The sequence below is a fragment of the Poecilia latipinna genome, unplaced genomic scaffold (genome assembly GCF_001443285.1).
Source record: "Poecilia latipinna isolate Pla-1442-1.1 unplaced genomic scaffold, P_latipinna-1.0 Scaffold323, whole genome shotgun sequence".
NCBI lineage: Eukaryota > Metazoa > Chordata > Actinopteri > Cyprinodontiformes > Poeciliidae > Poecilia > Poecilia latipinna.
Window position 1 is genome coordinate 199,714 of NW_015112939.1, and position 22,404 is coordinate 222,117.

General features: G+C 36.6%; 1 protein-coding gene and 1 pseudogene across 3 annotated transcripts; both read left to right on the forward strand.

Moving 5' to 3' along the window:
- The first annotated feature begins 124 nt into the window (after positions 1 to 124).
- Positions 125 to 21,669, forward strand: LOC106949077 (feline leukemia virus subgroup C receptor-related protein 2-like). Of its 3 annotated transcripts, XR_001425316.1 has the most exons (11): positions 125 to 1,569; positions 5,148 to 5,289; positions 9,113 to 9,253; positions 10,613 to 10,680; positions 11,752 to 11,855; positions 12,872 to 12,982; positions 13,807 to 13,912; positions 14,064 to 14,175; positions 16,108 to 16,163; positions 18,126 to 18,286; positions 19,413 to 21,669. XR_001425316.1 is itself a non-coding variant. In XM_015035095.1 (10 exons), exons 1-10 carry the CDS (start codon positions 994 to 996, stop codon positions 18,207 to 18,209), a joined length of 1,500 nt encoding a protein of 499 aa, XP_014890581.1. In that variant the 5' UTR covers positions 125 to 993; the 3' UTR covers positions 18,210 to 21,669. The 3 variants fall into 3 exon arrangements, 2 of the variants coding, with proteins under 2 accessions (XP_014890581.1, XP_014890582.1); XM_015035095.1 differs by having other exon boundaries at positions 18,126 to 21,669; XM_015035096.1 differs by lacking the exon at positions 18,126 to 18,286.
- Positions 2,800 to 3,768, forward strand: LOC106949079 (feline leukemia virus subgroup C receptor-related protein 2 pseudogene; annotated as a pseudogene).
- Positions 21,670 to 22,404: the final 735 nt, after the last annotated feature.

The window sequence follows — 22,404 nt, forward strand, 5'->3', positions numbered from 1 at the left end:
TTTTATGCTTTTTTTTTCTGAAACATCATCTGTAAACCTTCTGGGTTCATGTTATTCTTTTGTTTGCTAGGACAGCTGGGTGTGTGTAAAGTCTGCACAGGTGCTGATAACAGGGACACGTGACAGACGTTTTATTTCTCTGCTCAGACGCCTCTAGGTGGCACTGTTTAACAGTGTGTGAGATCGAATTACAGTAGCTTATATTTATAAAGCATAAAATAATTCATTTGTGGATTGCTCTGTGTGTGGGTATAAGGGTTCATTGTTGCCCTTGAGCTCCACTGTCACCTTTTGCTTGTGCTCCACTCCTGGTGGCCTAAATCAAACGGCCTGTTATCTGCAGTGTATTAAAGCAGGAATTAAGTGTAATAATAAACTGGCTTTAATTGGTTTCATTTTTATTACTGACTCTTTTGTAATAAAGTAGATAAGGATATCTCGCTCGCTCACGGAGATACCAAAACGTATCTCATTACATGTTATGTAGCGTGGACTGAACTGTTCAGACAGCCTCGATGAAGTTCTTTTTTGTACTGCTAAACTCCGCCCTGGTGGCCGACTTTAACCTACTTCTTTTAAGATTTCAAAGCGGCGAGTTTGAGTCCGGGTGGTGGGACAGAGCGGGCTTCCAAACACGTGTTACATCGACCTCTAAATCTATATCTATTCATGAAATATCCCGCTGATCTTTTATGTTGAGCTTATTTATAGTTTGAGGGGAACAGTGTGACTACTATACTTGTTTTCGAGGAGGAAACGCGCTGTAAACTTTGAGCGGCACTGTACTCTCATGTGTTACACATTTGTAACAAACAGAAACGTTTTGACTTGAACTCGCTTTTTTTTTCTTTTTGCTGAAAATAGTTATTTGTAACACATTTTGATCGTTTTATTTAGCTTTAGTTATTATTATTATATAAACGAGACACAACTGGAAAGCATTGTATGATCCTCTATGTGCTCTATTACTGATTCCACTGAGAAGACTTGAACATGAACGAGAAACACACGCTGGAAAACACTAAACTAAATCCGGAAGACTTGGCGAACTATGCGAAGCTCGAGGCGGGCGACGCGTCTAAGCTCCCCGGCGACCAGAGCCCAGAGGACGGCCACGGGGAGCCGCAGCCGACCCGTCTGTACAAACGCCGCTGGATTATCGTGTTTCTGTTCAGCTCCTATTCGCTGTGCAACTCGTATCAATGGATCCAGTACGGAATCATCGGAAACATCTTCATGAAGTTCTACAACGTGGAAGCGTTCACCATAGACTGGACGTCGATGATCTACATGCTGACGTACATCCCGTTGATCTTCCCGGTGACCTGGCTGCTGGACAGAAAGGGGCTCCGGGTGATCGCGCTGGCGGGCACGGCGCTCAACTGCGTCGGGACGTGGATCAAAGTGGCCAGCGTCCGGTCCGATCTGTTCGCCGTCACCTTCCTGGGGCAGTTCTGCTCCTCCTTGGCGCAGGTCTTCATCCTGGGGATGCCGTCGAAAATCGCCTCGGTGTGGTTCGGTTCGGAGGAGGTGTCCACCGCCTGCTCCATCGGAGTCTTCGGGAATCAGGTGATGCAAATCTGTGCTGGATAAATAGGTCAAATTAATTATTCACCCATTTTCTGATTTGGTCGATTGCTTCAAAGATTTTCTGTAAGGTCCTTGCTTCACTTATGGAGCACCGGGACTGCCATAATCAAAAATAAAGAATATAAATAACTCAACAGAACAATCATTATGGCACATTAACCAAAAAATAAATAAATAATAACACAAAAAGCACAGGACTACAAAATGTTGTAGTACCCACTTCCAGTCTTTAAACTATATATGTTCAAATACCTCAAAACTAGTTCTGAATGGAATCACTGGCATAGATATTTAATTTTTATTTCAATAATTGCATTCTTATCACAGTAAGTATATGTAGAAATTAATGACCTACAAAACTGCAAAAAAGAAACACTTTATTCAAGAGAAAAATGCATTTGTAAGTATTAAAACACCATCAATAAATTAATGAAACATGATGCATAGATAAATCAAATTTAGAAAAAAAAGAAGGGAATATTAAAACATTTTTAAAAGGAAAAAATAAAGCAAATAAGTGCTATAAACTTATATTGTACTATTTCAATTATTCTAGTCAATGCCACAAGGTATGAGAAGATCTGCTGGAGTTATATTTTTTTAACACACTCAGCACTAGGAATAACTAACAGTTGTCTATGGAAATATCTCTTTAGTCAAGAATATGACAGTAAGAGGCCATCATTCAGGGCTGAGGATGTTGCAACTGAGAGCTAGTTCAAATAAGAGATTTAATAAACAGGAACAAAACATGTTAGCTGTCAAAAGCTTGAAAAATGTTTAAAAAAAGACATACGCACAAACATAGTGACCAGTACCAGGGTGAATGACTTCATTTTCAGGATATTAGAAAGTATGTTGTAAGTTTTTCCTTAGAAACATCACATAGACTGTTGCTTGCAGTCTGTGGTGAGAAGTAGCAAAGACTTGTAAATATTAACATTTGTAGCAAGTTTCCGCCGTCTACAGGCATTAGTTTTCACAAGAGTTGTTTTGACTTTTATGTTGAAGAGTTATTTTCACTTTTATACTTATAGAAGTCTGTGTTGGAAATGGTTTCCGAAGAATTAGACTTTCTCATTTAAAAGCGTCACCTGACACGGTTTATGGTAATGAATATGTGGACATTGTAGTACGATCACATGTACGACACACCACTATTCATTCCAGCTGCGCTCGCGTCTTTCTGCAGTGTCCAGACTGGAAAGCAAGCAGTTGGGAAGCACAATCTGGAATCCTAAGACAGCTCATTTTGGCTGATCCAGGCAGGGGCCCCGCTTTGGGACAGCTGAGATGCCTCATAACAATACCTTGAAAGGAGACCGTGCAAATCCTGAACTCACCGTTGAAGAATGGCTGCAGTCCGAGGCTGCAAAAGGTCCCTCTCCGGGCCTTGCGAGCTCGGGGCCCCATGGCAGAACACTCTCCCCTGGCTCCAGATTGGAAGTTGGGGCTTCAGGTGACCAAGCTGAGCTGTTCCAAATAGCCAAAACCAAGCTTTACCATCGTCGCTGGGTCATGCTTTTTCTCTTCAGTGCAGTCTCGGCTAACATTGCCCTCATGCGGCTCCAGTATGGCATCATTAGTAACATCTTCATACGCTTCTACAAGGTCGATGCCCTGGCCATCGACTGGTTGTCTATGATCTACCTGCTCACATATGTGCCCCTTGTTCTGCCCGTCCTCTGGCTCCTGGACAACCGGGGAGTCCGGGATGTTGTCCTTGCCGGGTCAGCCTTTAACTGCATCGGTGCCTGGATAAAAGTTAGCAGTGCCAGTCCGGATATGTTCCTGGTGACCTTCTTTGGACAGTTTGTGTGCTCAGTTGCCACAGTGTTTGTTCTTGGTATTCCTTCTCACCTTGCCTCAGTTTGGTTTGGAGAGAACGAAGTTTCAACGGCTTGCTCCATCGGGGTTCTGGGAAACCAGGTTTGTCCGAAGAAGTCAACTGATCAAAAATAATCTTCCTACTTATTTTCTCAAGTTTAAGTTTGGTTTAGTTTGTGCATTTTAGCGAGAAAAAAAAAAAAGTTTGGTTTTGATGATTTCAACAAGATGAAACTAATATGTGTGGATTGGTGATATTGAAGTCTAACAAATAATTTGCTTACGCTCACCCTTTTACACAAGTTTTATGTGAAAAAGTATAAAATGTACAAATGTGTGAAAGAATTAGGACACCTGCATAAACATTAGTTTTATTCAAGCATGTTCCTATCTAATATAAAATGTTTTTCAGGAAACTAATTTTAGTTAATTTATGGTGGATACAAAAAAAAAGAACTTTTTCCTCATTAAACAAACTAATAACTAAAATATGGAAAAGTTTAGGAAACCTTCATGTAATTCTAACAACTTTAGCTGGAAAAAAAGCTCTTAATCTTGTATTCTCACTTTCAACTTTGAGATCTTTGAGTCATTTCTGGCAAGTTACACTGCTGCAACTCAGTGAGATTAAGATCTGGACTTTGGCTAGGTTCTGAACAGAACAGTTCAGTTCTTCAGCTTGAGTTCTTTTTTTTTTTTTTTTTACACCTCATGTTTTACTGTAGCGTGGCTGCCTCTGATATATATCAGACCTGTCCAGATTCTGCTTCAAAGCAACCATAACACTTTTACTTCCATGATTTGGTATAAGTTTATTTTTCTTAAGCCAAAAGTGTCCTCTGTTCTGGTGGTAGCAAAAACTATTCTGCCCAAAGAACATTGTTCCAGAACTCCTGGTTTTTGTCTTCATGTTCTCTGGCGTTTGTGTTTTTCTTAGAGTTCAAAGGTATTTTTCCTTGCAAATCACCTATGATAATTTAACTTGTTCTGTCTCTTTCTGATTGGACAGGTCACTTTCACTTCAACATTCTGGAGCGCACCAAGCCAAATGTCTGTCTGAGGTTTAGAAAGTGCAAAACGTCCTTAAAAATGCTGAGTAATGACGCTCTAACTTTGTGCTCCTCACGTGAAACACCTCCGTTCAAACTGGACCATTTTAAGTTTATAATATGTTTTTGTGGGCGTCCTAATTTTGATTTTTACCAGAGATTGTTTTTTAAATCACAGTTTACATAAAGTTTTGCAGGTTGAAGTTATATTGTTTGAAATTCCCTGTATTGTTACAGTTGATGTTAAATATCTCTCTAGACATATATCCAAAAATGCAAGCAAAACACATTTCCTGTCATAGGTTGTGCTCATATTTTCGATGCTTGTGTCAATTATATTTGGTGTAAATTTGTAATGTGATATTTTGTTGGCCGCTATTGAAATACCCCTTAGAGTTTACATATTGATAACGGTATTTGGCACTGAATTATCTGCTTACCACAAGGACTTTTATTTTGTTTGAACTATCAAACATCAAATTAAAATGTCCATTTTCAAGTCAATTTAGCTTAATTAAATAGCTCCAGCTCAAAACATTTTACTGTCACGTCATTTCAGTTCCATCACACATACATTCCAAGTGATCCTAGTTTCTTTTGGTACTGCTTAGATCACAATAAGGTGGCACTTGTCTTCATTTTTATTTTTAATTTTGTGTTTCTGTGTTCTCTAACACACAGATGGGCTGTGCCATCGGGTTCCTCTTGCCTCCAATCCTGGTGCCTAACGTGGAGGACATGGACGAGCTGGCAAAGCACATCAAAACCATGTTCTACATAACAGCAGGAGTGGCTTCTTTTCTTTTTATCCTCGTTATCTTTGGTAAGATAAATCTCACACATAAAAGTAAAGCCTTTTATGTGCCAAGTCCCCACTTCCTTATCTGGCTGTAAAGCAATTAAGAGTTGATTTTTTTCAGATTATTATTTTTTTCTTTTTTAATTTCATTTGGAAAGAGTAGAAAAGATGTTTTGAGTCTTATAACTTCCACGGAGTTGTATTTCTCAGCCAGGCGACAAGATAATTAAAGATTTTTTTTTTTGTTTGTTTCTGAAGTTAGGCAAATATTAACTTGAATAAATGGGATTTTACTGTACAGTGAAACGGCAGCTTTCTGTGAATGAATGAAGAAGTAAATCATCAGTGACAGACTCAAGCTCATTGTAGAAAAGACTTTGCATCATTCTCCCTTAAGTTTTTTTTTTTTTTTTTTTCCAGAGCTGAGACATTTAGAGCCGTATTGTGTGGGTCTATTTTGGACCGGGCTAATGGGGAGTCTTTATTCAGCAGATCTTTGCAGGGATGGTTTTAATTTCCACGCTCTGACTGAGAGCACAATTCAATAAAAAGGAAAAACCGATGACATATGTGTACGCACTGGGAGATTCATATTAAAGATCATTAGTCCACTCAGGAGAAATGTCCTGGCCGAAAGGCTTTCCTGAACAAAAGTCAACAGCATTATTTTGTCGCAGCAGGGTTTGTAACTGACGTATTAGAAACAAAGAAACCAAACGCCACAGGAAAATTCAGTACATTGTGGTAAAGGGAAGTGGCGCGACATGTGATGTTGCACAGGATACATGATGTTTGGACAAATGGTAACGTATAGAGATCTTTGAATTTCTATGAACCGCCTATTTTTTTCTTCCCGATTTAACATTTTCGTCCAGCTGTAAGGCCTTTTTATTATAAACTGCTCATCTATTTCACACACCTGCATCTTAATGCTCTTCTGTGGATTGTAAATTAATCACAATGCAAAAAAAACAAAAAAACTACACAAAACAGGAAAACAGTTTGTAAAGGAAGGAAAAATGGTTCTCACAATGGTTACTGTCTTCTGTTAGCAGGAAAAGAGTGGACCCACTGGTAATCACTCTAGCATTCCTTGAAACAAAAGGATGTTTGTGAAAGCATTTCCATCTAGTACCATGCACAACACTGTGTCAGTGTGAGTTTGTGTGGTGTCACAGTCTCCTGTTGTGGTTAACTGCAAACTTCAGCTAATTTCTTCCAACATGTGACCAGCTGAATGCTGTGTCACGTGCATTTTTCAATCGGACAACTTTGAAGGTGGGTTTAAAATGATGTCGTAAGTACAACTATATAAACATATTATTTTTCCCTCTCCAAACTAATTTTAGTGCATCAAGCCTATGGGTTGAAACGTTTTCAAATGAAAATCTGGTAAAACTAAAAAAACAACTTTTTATTTTTTTTATTTTTTATTTTTACTTTTTTCTGAGTGTTGACTATTTATTGTCTAATTTGTTTAAGATTTTTTTGTCTTTCTTTTCTTAGGTCAACATAACTAAAGTCACTGTGCAATTTGAGATCAGGTCACGTTTTCATGACTTAACTTTTCAGTGACAGAAATTTTGCATACCAGTGCACTAAGCTTGAGAAACATTGCTTAGTTTAGCATTAAGCCCAGGGAAAAGGATGTGTGTGTGTGTGTGTGTGTGTGTGTGTGTGTGTGTGCGTGTGCGTGAGTGTGTGCATGCGTGCGTATGTGTGTATGTGTTAAATCTGTTCAGGGATTTCACAATATGGGAATTGGCTCTTTTAAAACTGACACATTGCACTTTTGCTTAATGTTCCGCTCTTCATATTCATTCAGTGGGTTAAAAGTAAGAAAAATGCAATATCTAATTAAAAAAAAATATTTACAGCTCCTTCAAATTTTATTTTTTATTTCATTTTTTAAAGTTATTTAGCTTGATATGTTGCTTTTTTTGCTAAGCTAAACCAAGAAAGAACAACAGATCAAGATAGATAAGATTAAATAATGTATTCAAAGATTAAATAATGTATTCATTGCAAAAAATCATAAAAAGATATGAAAAATGTTAATATTTACTTATTAATATCAATAGAAAATACATCCAATAGAATGTTCAATAATTTTCAGTGAACTCTAATCTAGAACCGTAGGCAGAGGAAAGTTAGCCGCTCACTTCCCACGGCCAGCTCAGCTAGGTTAACGTCATCAACTAAATAACTTGCTCTCTGGTTACCTAGCAACAACCTGTTGAGTAACTTGTGCAGCAGCAGTTTCATTACTGCTTAAAAACCAACTATAGCAGGAAGTAAAAGGAGAAAATGAATCTAATAGTTCAAGAGAAAACTCTGGATAAAAGACGAAAGGTAATTTAACCAGTTTGGCAGGTTTTCAGATATTTAAAACAATCAATAATTATCGCTGTTAGCTGACATGAATCTATATCGTGATACAGTTTTCATCAATATTGTTCAGCCCTAAAGTGCTTATTTTTCATTCCACAGGATGCACTCTAGAATAGTTGAGTTTTTTTTTTGTTTTACTTGAAAATGAAAACAAAGCTCAAACTAAAATATACTTTGACTTTTTCACTGTTAGCACTTACCAACATGTACTGTAGAATTTCCTTCATTTATTTCAAGCATGGCAATGTTTTTAAGCAACATATGGATCTCTTCATGTTTTTCGTGAGATAATTTCATTCCACTTAGTTTCATCATATGACACATACACACATAACACATCCAGACTTCCATGCAAAGTGCCATGTGTGAGGGCCGCCCTGCTGAGAAGGCCATCTGTAGCCCCGCAACAGTCCTGTGAGTCAGCAGGGCGGACAAAGTCCCGCGAATGAGAAATTTGCATAAACTGTGTGCAGAGAGGTGAGAGAACAAGTTTGGCTGCTGCACTAGTTTGCTAAAAGACACTGACCGCACATGCATGTAAAAATGAACAGCTTGGTGTACAAAAAGGTTCCTGTTTTAAATTTTGACTTTTAAATTTTCAGCAAACATAAGAAACTGATAAGAACAAACAAACAAACAAATAAAAAACAAGATTGGTGCATTTCAACTATATTTTTTAACTATGTTTCTTAATTAGCACAGTAGCAATTACTACAAACTGGTTACACGGAGGAGAAGCTAAACACAGACACACACATCTGTGTTTTTTTTACTAATACAGTCAGTTAGTAAGAGGATTATGCACAATGCAAAAGTGTTCTGAGAGTTATTTATGAAAAACAATGGGAGACATGACCACAAATGACAGACTGATATGAAAATATAATCAGATAAAATTCATATTTACGTTATGGCCGATACAACATTGATATGTTGTATGATATTACATTTCTTCACCTACACGTTCAATACTATAATAAATGTCATGTTGTTCCTCGGATTTAGTTTTATTGCCTCACAATCATCACTGTCACATGTCCAAACAAATTCCACACAAACACAACAACATGACAACAAGTTGGACATAGATAGACATTAACAAATTCAAAATTCCACTTAAGGGATCAATACTGATATGTTACAAGATGACAGCAGATACATAGACCATTTCCCCTGTTTATACTTGATATCGTGGCTCATTTCTTTAGATGTTTTCATATTGTTTCACAAAAAAGCGGTGTCTTGAGGCGATGCCTTAAAATTCATCCATGCATGCTACCATTTAATGATATCATCATCATCTGTGCTTTACATTAATTAATAAAATGTAATAAAAACAACCAACTGACTGAAATAAGAAGCATTTAATCTAATCTAATTTCAGACTGGGACTATCACTATGGTAATATTTTGATTATACTGTGTCTTACCTTGTTTTTCTCTCAATATATGTCAGTTTTCCAGGAGCGCCCGAAGCTTCCACCGACTCTGGCGCAGGCCTCAGCTCGCACAATGCCCCCAGAGGACTACTCCTATCTAGCATCCATCCTCAGGCTGCTTCGAAACAAACCCTTTGTGCTCCTCATCGTCAGTTATGGTCAGTGAAAATGTTTTACTCTAGTATTACAGCCAGTGCTTGTAACCACTTCTGCAATAAAGTGCATTAAAAACATTTAAAATTGGTTATTGATTTTAAAATTTGGGGTCAAAAAAAAAAAAAAAAAAAAATCTGGTAGCATTATACCGCTCATTGTTTCCACAAAATATCAAACTGTGTTTATTCTCTTCCTTGATTAGCATTGATTACAGTTAAAAAAAAAAAAGCTTCCAGGAAGGCCTGAAGACACTGTTTATTGACTAATGAAGTACATCTTATCGCTGAGTCGTGGATGTATCCATACACGCAATTACCACCGTTATTGGAAAACCCATTGAGATCATAGGGAATGCATGGTGGAGTGGTGGAAGGTTTGCTCATCTGCTAATGTTTAACTGCTAGTTGGCCTCCGTGTGGCTGAAAGATCACAGCACAAGCTCATATTCTAATTCTTGGAGCTCCAGGGAGAAATCAGTTACAAACTGAGCGAATAATTACAAAAATCACTTTTCAAATAAATATTTTACAACAAAATTAAGATAATCTTCTTCATAAAAAAATATAAATATATTTGACTCTTCACAAATCATGCATCTATAAATAGTTAAAAGAAAGTGTTGTGTTTTTGTTTGGCTTTCCTTGTTTTAATTCAAATGGTAAGTGCTGGACAAGAGTTTCCTGGCACCTCCTTCAAGTGAACCTTTGGGTCAGAGGTCACTGGACTCAGCCACGTTCAACTGTCTCTGTCACTTCACTGAGCTCATGTTGTTTTTCATTTAAGTCCAACTGGATTCAAGAACCTCTCTCTCCTTATCATTATTGTAATGTAAGATTTATTGTAGTATAAAATTACTAGAGTTTTGTTGTGTAATTGTTCATCAAGAAATATAGTGAAGAGTTTTAAGTAGACGGCCAGAATTGGCCAAAACCAAAACATTAAATAGTTCCATAAATCTATTAAAAAAATGGAAATGCACACATTGAATTGTTAAACTTTGATGTTTACTGGCAACGTCAAAGTCGGTGGTCTGCAGCTGAGCTAGGTTAGCCAATTATCATATAATGGACTGTGACACAGGAAATATGAAATAACTAAACTATTAGTGAACTGGAGATATGATGATTTGTGGAGAATCAATAAGAATTATTGAAGAGACTTTTACATATATTTACATTTTCATATCTGTTTAGTTTGTTAACACCATTTTATGAAATTATTACATTTACTAAAATGAATGTTATTGATTGGATTGTGGTACTTTTGGCACTAGATCGTTGTCAAGCGCAGTGTCTGATTGTCCAAAGTACAGCTTTTGATAAGTGGGCTAAAGAAATTGATAAAATGGTCTTTCCTGACAGGTCTGAACGTGGGTTGCTATTATGCTGTAGGAACTCTGCTGAACCGCATGATCATCGACCGTTACCCTGTGAGTTCAAAATTCATCTGCAATTATCTCTAAATTAATTTATTATTTGAAGAAATGCACTGATCAATCAGACCAATCAGGGTAATTTTACCTTGACTGGCTCTGACTAGTTGTCAACGCTGACTAATCTGATTTTCTTTTTTTTCTTCTTTTTTTTAAACTCCCACACTTTTTGGTTTTATGTTTCAACAGTTGTTTCATATGTAATAAATAAACTAACCATTTTTTTTTAAACTTTTCCATCTAAAAGATAAAAAGGCAGAATTTCTTGGTATTAGAAAGGTATTTTTTTCATAAAATGGGTTCAGTTTGAATGTCATAGCATTTAGTCACTGGTGTCACCGTGTGTGTATGACTCAGAAACAATATCGCATGCTCTGCCTTTTTGGTTTTTTTTTAGAACCATTTATCTTTTTTATCTTTTTATATGTGGTATACTATGGACCTTTCTTGCATCCGGAATAAAGATCGTTCAGTTGGTCGAATGATTATTGAGTTTGCTTTTGTTTGGCATTTTGTGAAATGAGGGTATTGATTATGAGCTGGTTTTAAAGAAGTTTGTGTAGGGATGTCTGCTCCATGTTGTTCCTAGTAAAGATTTTAACTGATTCAATGTTGGCCAGATGCAATAAAAAAACAAAATGTTCCTTTACCACATTTCCTACATTAGAAGCCAGCTTTAAACAGTTTGTTTGTTTATAGATTTGTGGGCATAAAAACAGGGAAATATTTTATCCAAATGTAACCAATTTAAAACAAATCCACCAGAAACCTTTGAAAACTCACAGTGGGAAATGTGAAATTTTGAAATGGAAATAGTGTAGAAACTCTGTACAACCTTGGCATTAAATATAATGTGACTAACTGCTACATTAGCAGAAGCTTATAATCGAAACACTGCACCATTTCACGTTTTTCTTTTTCTTTTTGTTGCGTAAAATCCCAATAAAATGTCTTGAAGTTTTGAATACCTTGCAAGGCACATGTTATTCTTAATTAATTTCTATTAATACCACACTGTCTTTTAATTGCTTCATTGGGAACTTCCTCTTTTGCTGTGTTTTGTGACAGGGTGAAGAAGTGAATGCTGGGAGGATTGGGCTCACAATTGTCGTTGCAGGGATGGTCGGCTCCCTGATCTGTGGAATCTGGCTCGACAGAACAAAGACATACAAGTAAGTCAACGTGAGCGCAGCAGATCCTGAGAAAGGAGGATGTTTGGTTTATAAAATTAAAGAGACATAAAGAGAGATATAATTAGAAGTCACATATAGCCAACTTTCTAAGAAGTTATTGAATTTTAATCTAAAGTCAGAGTCCCATATTTAAATCTTTATACAAAGCCTCTACACATGTCGTCTCTTCCTTCCTGTCTTCTTCTGTAGTGTTTTATCTGTTGGCTGTTTAGTCTGCACGGCTGTTTAACCAGGTGCAGCCTACTGTTACAACTGCGACCCCTCTGGTCTTCCTCATGACCTCCCAGGCTGTGCGAATAATGATGCTCGTTATTCTCAGCTGTTCTCCTCAAAAGACTTTTGCCCTACAAATGGGGAAATACAGAAAAAAATACCCCACTAATGCGCTGTTTTAGTACAGTGGAAAATGTTTCTGTTTCTCCGGTAAATCTGCTCTAAGACATTTATTATTAGATTTATCCTTTGAAAAAAAAAAAAAAAAAAAAAGAAAAGGCACCAATATTCAATGTGGCTGGAACAGTGGACATAGCCACATTTGCTGTACAGAAAACATTTGTAAAGTCTCACTGAAAGGCTCTGAAACCTACATTTTAAAACCTGTTGGACCAGAGAAAAGCTGACGTTTGATGTTAGCAGTCGGTGAGACAGCCGGCAGCACCCGTCAGTCCTGCTGTGTGGGTTGACTTCAACAGCGCAGCAAAAAACAATAAATCATCTCAAAACCTTGCACTTTCCAGTTATTGTGGTGCAACTCGCTCTGTGTGGCTGTTAGAGTGCCATAGTGCAGGAGAAATCCTCTGACTGTGAAAAGTGTTTGCTCAGCATTGAGTCCAAGTGGGTCTAATTTGACCACAATAAAAAAAAGGTTTTTTTTCTAGAAAAAGAAAAAAGAAATTCCCACAAAGTGCTTTAACATTTTTGTTCTGTAAAATTTTTGATTTTTGAGAAGATGTCAAGCGAAAAATTTCTCTTATTTGTCATGTTTATTTTTACAGACAGACCACTCTGGCTGTGTACGTCATGACTCTGGTGGGTATGATCGTATACACTGCGACACTCGACCAGGGACTCCTCTGGGTGGTGTTCATCACTGCTGGATCCCTTGGGTATTATTATTTCTAATCTTATTTAAATTAAGCAAAAAGTAACTTAAAACATCTGGGGTATGGGCTGTGAAGAGAATTTCAGATTACAGGAACAAAATATGACAAAATCTTTCTGATCAATATTGAACTATTGAAATTGTTTTTGCTCATATTTTAGTGTAAAAGTATAAAAATCTAAATTAAGAAATTTTGACAAAATATATTGAACAAACTCCTACTACTTTCTGTATTAGATGCTAAAAAAAAGTTGTCCTGGTCATCCCTCCGCTTTGTACTTTTTGCGCACAAAATTTTCCAGATAAATTGTTCTTGTCTAACAAAAACTCATATGATTCTACCTTAAAAAAATGGAGTTAATGTGAATTAAAACAGATTGTTCTTAATATTTTGTACCTGCAAACAAAATTAGATATAATAATAAAAAAAACCCTAACACGTCATCATGTTTGTTGTCATCTTATTTTCCTTTATCAACACATATTTGCTGACATAGAAAATAGAAAAGTGTACTATCTGAAAGACTTTTGCTCGCTGTCACTTCTTTGGAAGGAAATAAACTTCCTACTGTGGCTCAGTAAAAGTATCCGATGCCAAAACTTTGTTGCCATAAAGCAATAAAAAGATTAGAGTGCATTTAGAAGGTACAAAGTTTTCTTCCACATGTTAAGTGTCATGAAAAACTCTCCAACAGTTCAGTAGACGTAATACTGAGACTGAATAAAACAAACATTGTCGGTTCAATGAATCAGTTTGCAGCTGTTTTTCTTTTCTTTGAGCGTGACGTAACACATTATGTAATTTCTTTTGCATGTGTCTGGCTCCAGGTTCTTCATGACAGGCTACCTGCCTCTCGGTTTCGAGTTTGCAGCTGAGCTGACGTACCCGGAGTCAGAGGGAACGTCTTCGGGATTGCTGAACTGTTCAGCACAGGTGAAGCTGTGACTCATGCAAGCCTTTTATGACACAGTAGTAAGAAAGTTTAAAGAGAGGAATACGCCTTAGGATTGTAAAAGTTAAAATCCAATACATTCATATAGTTGTTTTGTTTTTATTTCTAACTGAACACGTTGTGCACACACAGGTGTTTGGCATCATATTCACCATCAGCCAAGGGAAAATCATCGACAAGTTTGGGACGTTGGCAGGAAACATCTTCCTCTGTGTCTTTCTGCTAATTGGCTCAATAATGACAGGTATGGCTTTTGTGAACATATGACCGTGTGAAGCAACTTCCAGGTATTATTTTGAAGTCATTCATACTGAGGTGTGCAACACCAATGTTTTCATTTCTCTAACCCTGTTATTGTTTGACTAAAGCCTCTGTGGAAGGTGGTAAATTCCAAGAATGTTGCTCTTTATGTCTGCGTATCTTAAAGCTGAAAAAGCTGGTTACATTTCAGGAAACGAATATTTTTTTTTGCTGCATAATGTCAGTTCTGTATTACTGTAAAACATTATGTAAAAAGACACCAGTTTTATTGGCAAGGAGTAGAGAATACGAGAGGACAAGATCTTTTAAAGGCACCATACAATAAAATCTTGTTTTTCTGCATATCTGCAAAGTCAAACTAAATAAAAAAGGGAAAGAATATGTGAACATGTAATCACAAAAAGCTGAGATGTCATCTAAAGGTTACTATTAAAAAAATACCGTAATTCCCGAAAGCATTCATACCGCTTGACCGTTTCCACATTTTGTCACATTGCAACCTAAAAAAAAGTAGGTATTTATTAGAAGCCTTTATGATAGATGAACACATTAGTGCGTGAGTAGTAGTGAAAAGTAGTGCTTTTAGTTTTAGTTTTTTTTTTTTTTTTCCTTAGAGAAAACCTTCCAAGCCTCAACTTAAGAGTTAAGGCTGTTAGAGCTGCAAAGGACAGGATGATGCTAAAGTCTGACTCATGCTTTCACACACACAATGGCAGACGAGGAAGTACCATTTCGCTGCATATTTATATTTTAGGTGTGCAACATTTTGTTATCGTCTACACTTCTGTTAAAATAAAATGTTTCCTGTCGCCGTTTGTGTAGTTACTGTAACGTTGCTTTATTCTTTAGTCACCACAAGGGGGCGACACGCTCACAAACTTCACACGTTTTACTTTCATATTAACTATTTTCTCTTGGGGGGTTGTCTGTCAAAGGTGAGAGGGTATAATCAACTCTCAGATATTTTTAGACATTTTGATGAAGCAATATGAGGAAGCTTTAAGAAGACTTTTTTTTCTTTTATAATATCGACTCAGATATGTTTTAAAAAGTACTTCTGCAGGGGTAAGCAATGAGGATATTTGAAAGGGATAAAAAAAAAAAAAAGTAGATAAAAAAAAATGTTCACACGTGCTAAAATACTGGAACCACCCAAACAAAATGTGGCTTTAAAAGAATCACATGAGGAAGCAATCTGAATTGCATGCAGATGATGTAAGGTGCATAACAGGTTATTCAGCTGCTGTGCCACAATGCACACAGTAGCAGAGTGCTTTCAGTAATTAAAGGTTACTGACCTTCCTCAGTCAATACAGAACCACTGAAGTGTTTCTTTCAAGGTCTATTGAGAGCTTTACGAGCAATGTGTAACTTTTAACAATATGCATTAGGCACTGAGGCGATAAACCTCGCACTCTCTAGAAAAACAAGAATCTGTGATGAGTCTTTATGCTCTCAAAGGTCAGGAGACTGACTCATTTGTTTGCTCATAGTTCAGACTATCAATAACTTGTTTTGGTCGTAATGGGTTTAAAGGAAAAGCAACTGCTTTCCTGAAAACAACAACAAAAACTTACGTTTGATTTAGTTTGCTTTCAAACTAAATTTGTCAATTATTCTCTTCTTGTGGAATAAACAGAGCTGTAAAATCTTTTATACCCTTCGATATAAAAAAGTGTGAAGGTTTTTGCCATTTCTCTCTTTCTGCAAAGTCTTTGAAAATGCTCAGCTTATGGGGCACCAGTTAAGACTTTAATGTGTCATTGTCTGTGCATGTATGACTTCCTATTCGTCCTCTCGCTGCCATCATTTATGCTTGTATGCAGCATAACATTTTACTTTCATTTATTTTTCTTTTTTACAATATCATTTTATGGCATCTCATGATCTTGCACTGCATCTTTCTGTGTTGTAGGTTTGATCAAGTCTGATCTACGGAGACAAAATGCAAACCGGCAGGCCAAAGAAGAGGTAAGTGGTGAAGGAAGGTAAGGGGATGGTGCTTGTGTAGGGATAGTCAAGGAAAATTGGGAACATAAAGCGAAAATGACAAAATAATGAACTAGATCACAATAAAACCATGATAAAAGATTATTTATCATAGCTTATACGTACTCAACATGTCTTTATTTACAATAAGATTAGTAAACGCAGTCAAAGCTATTTTCGAATAATTGTTATTATTGTGACTTTCTTTTTTTTTGCGTTTGCTTGTAAGGCAGAGTCACATTTATAGTACATGCTTCTCTAGAAATAACCAACTATGTTCCAGTGTTGTCTAATTTTTAATCCCATATGTATTCTGCATACAAGTGTATTCAGACATAAACTCTAGATGCAAGATATGCGATGCACAAGTCTTAGCTAACATACACTGCCCAGCCAAAAAAAAAAAAAAAAAGAAAAAATAGAGACAGTATCATATTTTTGTTAGACCATCTTCATGTTTGATGACAGAACCCATGGCGCTGCTTTCAGCATGAAATGAAATGAAAGGCAATCATACATTGCCTTTTTTTTTTAAACTTCAGTTTGAAAACCTAAAAAAAAAAAAATGTTTCCTGATACACAAAGTTGCAATTTCACCCCCAGAAATCCTCAAATTCACAATGACTTTGTCATTTCAAACAGTGTCACTAATGTGTTTATCAAGTTTTAAGCATTCAATGACTAAATTGAGTGCACATGCAAGATTTCAAAATTGCGTGTGCAGCGACTCAAACACAAAACGTATACTGTTCACTCTGTCAAAGTGAGTTGCTCGCATCATACATGTGGAAGAAGAAGGACGAGGAGGAGGAAGAAACGGCATGAACAGCGAGTCACAGGGTTTATGACACACATTGTCAGTGTGAGGCATTCTGTGCAGAAAGCCTTTTTCATCCTCTTTGTGCTGTTTGTAAGTTGCAGAAAATAATAACACTAACAATCATAAAAAAAAATAAAAATAAATCACAGCTTTATTTATAGTTGCCTTCAAGACCCACATGCACATTGAACCGGATAGAAGCGGTCACAACAGCATGGAGTACAATAGTCAACACAGCAGGCAAAGACCTTGTGTTTGATCCTTCACTGCATGGCCGTAACTCATGGTGGGGGTGCAGGAACTTCCCATACTTAAAGGGAAATTACATTCTGATGGTGATGTGAAACCCTTGATGATGCCATTGTGGTTGTGTAGCCAGGAAAGCTTCAGGAACAACCTACGTTGTTTGGCGAGTACGTATAGCAGACTAGCGTCGCGATGCCCTGAGACTAAAATACATTTTTCAAACTCCCTCCTGTCGAGCAACGCTTAAAAGGTCTTGAAGGCCTGAATGCATTTCCTTTATCTTCATCTGGTGTGAAAGTGGGCTTAGTGAATGAAAAGCTGCTCACTGTATTGAACGGAATCAAAATAAGGTGGAAACTTAATAACCACTCTTCTAAGATGAGCCTCTTAACTGTGTTCTTTATTAAATGTCTTCATTTGGCTGGGCAGTGCATGTTTGTCTACAGCTGCAATCAATCCAGAGATACTGCTCTTGTGATTCACGCTGTTTTTGAACTGTTTAGTCATCGTGTGTTCCTAATTCTGGATGGGCCTCCGAGCTTTGTGGTGAAGTTACTGCTGAGTGCTGACAGTAAAATCTTGGGTTTCATTGTACACACATTCCTCATTTCGATTCTAGATGTGCCTGAGTCACCTTAAGCTATACTTTTGGCTTTCGCAAACTTGCACCTTTGCACTTTCTGCAGGACAACGAGGCGCTGACTTTGAATTTTTTTTCCCCCCTTCAATTCAGTAGCTTGATCAGAGAAGATTCAGTGGCTTTTAACGAATATGTGATTAATTAAATCTCCGTCAGTTTCTCCTGAACTTCATCCCAGACTGGAGCCTCATGCATCTGTAATTGCTGAATGAGAAGTGATCGGCAACTGTTGTTTTAGGCGGAGAGACGGATGCTGGAGCAAGACTACGGAGCGACAACCCAAATCTCACCCGAGCCACAAACTGCTTCCTCTCAAGCCTGATCAAACAAAAAATTTTCTGTGCACACACAAAAAAAAAAATCTCCTCAAATTTTAGCTCAACACACAGCATTAGAAAGGTAGGAGCACAGAACAATCACACACTGTTGTTGATTATCTTGCCACCTGCTGTACACTATTTCACTGCGCACCTTTAAATCTCTCCACTCTGTCTCTCTGTTTGTGAAGATCAATGCTTAATCAACTGTATTTTTTAATTCTTTCACTGTGTGTTGCTTGAAATTATTTTTTTCCCCCCAGATTCAGAGAATTAATCTGAGCGAGCAAAATGTGTTTTGCTCAAATTACATTTTTCAAATGTATTATTACAGACACTGAAGGAAATACATTTAGCTAACTCACCATGTAAAAGGTACTTTTGCAAAAGGAAAAGAAAAATCTCCAACAGCTGAACATATTTGTTAGTCTCTTAAAGATTTTTCGTTCACATCTTATTTTAAACAATTTATGGAAAAAATTTAAAAATCAAACTAACCTCTGTTTAAGGGTTTAAGTGTAGCTCAAAGGAAATCGGTAGAATAAACCAGATCATATGTTCAAAGTTTTTCTTCCTCATAATTCGCAGCATTAAAGTAGCTATATTGTCACACTGTAGTTTGGTATACTACTGATATTTATCATTTTTTTTAATAGCAGAATTTTATTTAAGCTTCATGTAATCTCTCATGGTCCTCCCATCACCATACTTTACTGCCTCCATCTGACGTATTTGTATTTTATTGGGATTTTATTTGATATAGCAAGACAAAGTAGTGCCTGATTGTGTGAACTGCTAGAACTTGATAGTTTAAAAAAATCTTTACAAGTACACAAATGTAACAGCCTTCCTCATTATCCATTATAGCTGCTGAAACAGAAGAAGCAGAATTAACAAATAATTTTGCGTATGCTGTCTTTTTACTCCCCATCATCCTTTAGTCCTAACAGAGAACTAATCTTTTTTTTCCAGATTTAAGCAAATTAATGTTTGTTTGTTTTTTTTCTCTTTACCGTTAATGAATTAGAATGAAAAGGTTCTCATTTGTTGGTGGTCAGAACCAAACGTACTCAGTGTGAAGCATTATTATCAGAAATGTTTTTGTGTAAATACTCTTACTATGTTTGGCTAAACATGCAAGTCAAATGGCTAATTTTACTGTACATACAGACATTTATATTAACTTAATACGTTTTTTTAATTTACAGGAACCTCCTGATTCCTCCATGGGAAACTTGGACTCACCCACCATCATCAAAGAAGTCCGGTTATAGAGGAATTAATTTAATCTCCGACGATTTTAATCTCAAGTACTGATAATCATGAAACCACCAGATTGCTTTCTCTTCTGAATAGACTGAGACAAATCTGTGAAACAATGCTGCCTTGACAGTTTGATCTGTCAGTATTTTATTTTTTTAAAATGTTTATTAATATTATCTGACTGAAATAGAGCAACAAGGTTTGATACTTTGTTGTTTCACTTTAGATTTGATTTCATTACACAGTAGTTTTGAAATTTAGGTGTCTGATTATGTCCAGAGTTGCTGGGAAAACTGAAATCGTAATAGTGTTTTTTTTTTTTTTTGTTTTCTTTGTTTTCTTGGTTTTTTTTTTGTTTTGTTTTGTGCAAACCTCATGAGGTGAGAGGCAGTGTTACTACTACTAGAGTTTGTCAAAACCCAAGTAATGAAAACAAAGAAATATCTGCACACTTTATGAAAACAGTCAACTTGTGCTGCTGTAGTAGAATCCAATATTAGAGACTGGCTTAAAGGGGCAGTGTTATGTAAAATTGACTTTCTTGAGCTTTACACCATGTTATAATGTTATTCCCTCATCAAACACATACCTGAAGTGCTGCCTTGATTCTTCCATTCATGTTTGAGAAATTATTCAGTCTCCCGTGGCAACCATTCAGCTGTGCACAACGCCTGGGGGGACCTAGCACCACCTTCGAGATGCAACTTCAGCTTCGTGCTGCAGTTTCGAAGCATCTGAGCTCCCATCTCACAGAGCAGCCCTCCCCAGCAACTGCCCCACTCAGCTCCTTCAGACTAGTCAGCAGCAATTAGTAAATATCTGGTGGATCTGCTGGGCTTGTTATGCGAGCTACTTCTCAGTGCAACGCTGGTAAAACCGCTGTTGAAGGGTTAATAGAAGAGTGATGTTGTGATTACTTCCTGAAAGTGAGTTTTCAGAGAAAGAGGCCCAATTTCAAGTCACTAAATACTGAAGTCAAATTTCTTTTGAGTAATATTTGTTATACGCAGCATTTTTATAACAACTGAAGGCAAGATAGTTAGTTGATTGTGCCATAAAATTTCACTATGTGCCTACAAAACAGATAATATTGCCCCCTTCACCGGAGAAAAATATCCATGTAATTGTATCAGCGAGCAGAGCGCTCACTTCAGTTTTCAAAGGGCTGAATCTATACAGCACGTTTCCGGTCATTCTAACTATTCGAAGCACTTTACACCAAAACCAGATTCAAACAATCATGCTCACATTTGAACCAGTGTGTCATCGTTCCAGTTATTTCACTTTTGTTATTTGTCCTGTTATTTCTCTTTAGGTTAGTAGTTATTTTTCTTTCAACCACTCTAATGACTAGACTAAATTTCTCTCACGTCAGCTGAGTGTTTTTTGTCTTTCACAGTTTTGAAGAGCGTCACTAAATCTAGCCTCTGTGTTAGGTCATATTTAAAACACATTTTGAAAAAGTAAAAGGTGGGTCTCCAATTAAACACTAATTAACTTAGAACACTAAAGAAAAAAAATGACAATCGTATTTCAGCTACCTTCTTAGACTGGATTATTTTTTCCCGGTGGATTATTCTTTTCAAATTAAAAGTTGGATTTTTCTAAAATTGGCAGTGCAATAAAATAAATATTTAAGGCTTTATACTGTGATAAAAATGATGTAAACTTTATAACCGTGTTTTAGTTTTTAAAAATAAGACTTAATTATAACAAAAGAGGGATTCTAGTTTCTTGCAATTTACTGAAGTGTATTTATTAGGGATTTAAGTTAATTAAAAGAACTAGTCAGAAAATTAGAGAAGAAATTTGGGAACAATATTGATTGAGCAACACAGACCCACACCCTGCATGCAAACATCCACACTCAGGCATTAGCACCAGAATCAAATTAAAGTTTGGACTAATCCTGATTTATTATTATTTTTTAAGTTTTTGATTCTCTGAATTAGTAAAATGCGATAAGTGTCAGACAAACAGTCACACTTGCTTACAGGCATTGAATGACTCTTGTTCTGATTACACTTTATAGTTATCATAATATAAAGTATGATAGGCGCTCACGGATGTCATTAGAGTGGGATAAGAGGTTGTTTTGCTAATCTAAAAGGTTCATCAAGGATATTTTCAAGGTCAGTTAGAGATCTATAAAAGTTTGAAAGGTCAGATTTGAAGTGTTTGTGCTGAGTGCTAATTTCACTTTAAAAAAAAATACTGACTTTTCACTGACTCAACGGTTTGGCTGTTTCCCACTTGTCCTCTTGTGTTGACTGGTTACTTTGTTTTCACAGTTTTACGGATTATCACTACGTGGATAAGCACACTTACTCTCTATGTTCCTCTAGAAGCATTGAGATTAGCATTAAGCATTATTGCCTTTCTTTTTTCATTTTTGTCAAAAATGTCTCATGCATTTTCTTGAAAACTGTGTTTTATTTAATTTTTTCGCCATTTTATTTTCAGCTGACACTGGTGTTGACTGAAAACAAACAAATGTTGTAACACAACCTCTAGAGGGCGCCCTTCATCCATTTCTCTGTTTTACCAGTGCACATTCAACAGTGGAACAGCCTGATTTTTGTCATTGTTAAAAATGATGGCTAACCATTGTTCTTCGGTTTTCAACAGTTGTTTCTGTTTGAATTAGACAGGCAGTTGAGATGTTAAAATAAACAAAAGAAGGAGCTCTGTAAAACAACATAAAAACATCTAGCCTACTTTAACTTTTAATTATTGCACTTTTTTCCCTTTTTTCCCCCACTGCATAAATCCAGGTGGAGTCTTTAATTTATTTTTGACTAACTAACCTAGAGCCTCATAATGTCGATGAGTAGGCACTAACTTTGTCACTGTATGTCACAGTTCATGTCAGTAGGAGGATATCAATGATTAAGACAGGGAAAAAATATTGATTTTGGCCCTTTACAGGGTTCGCAT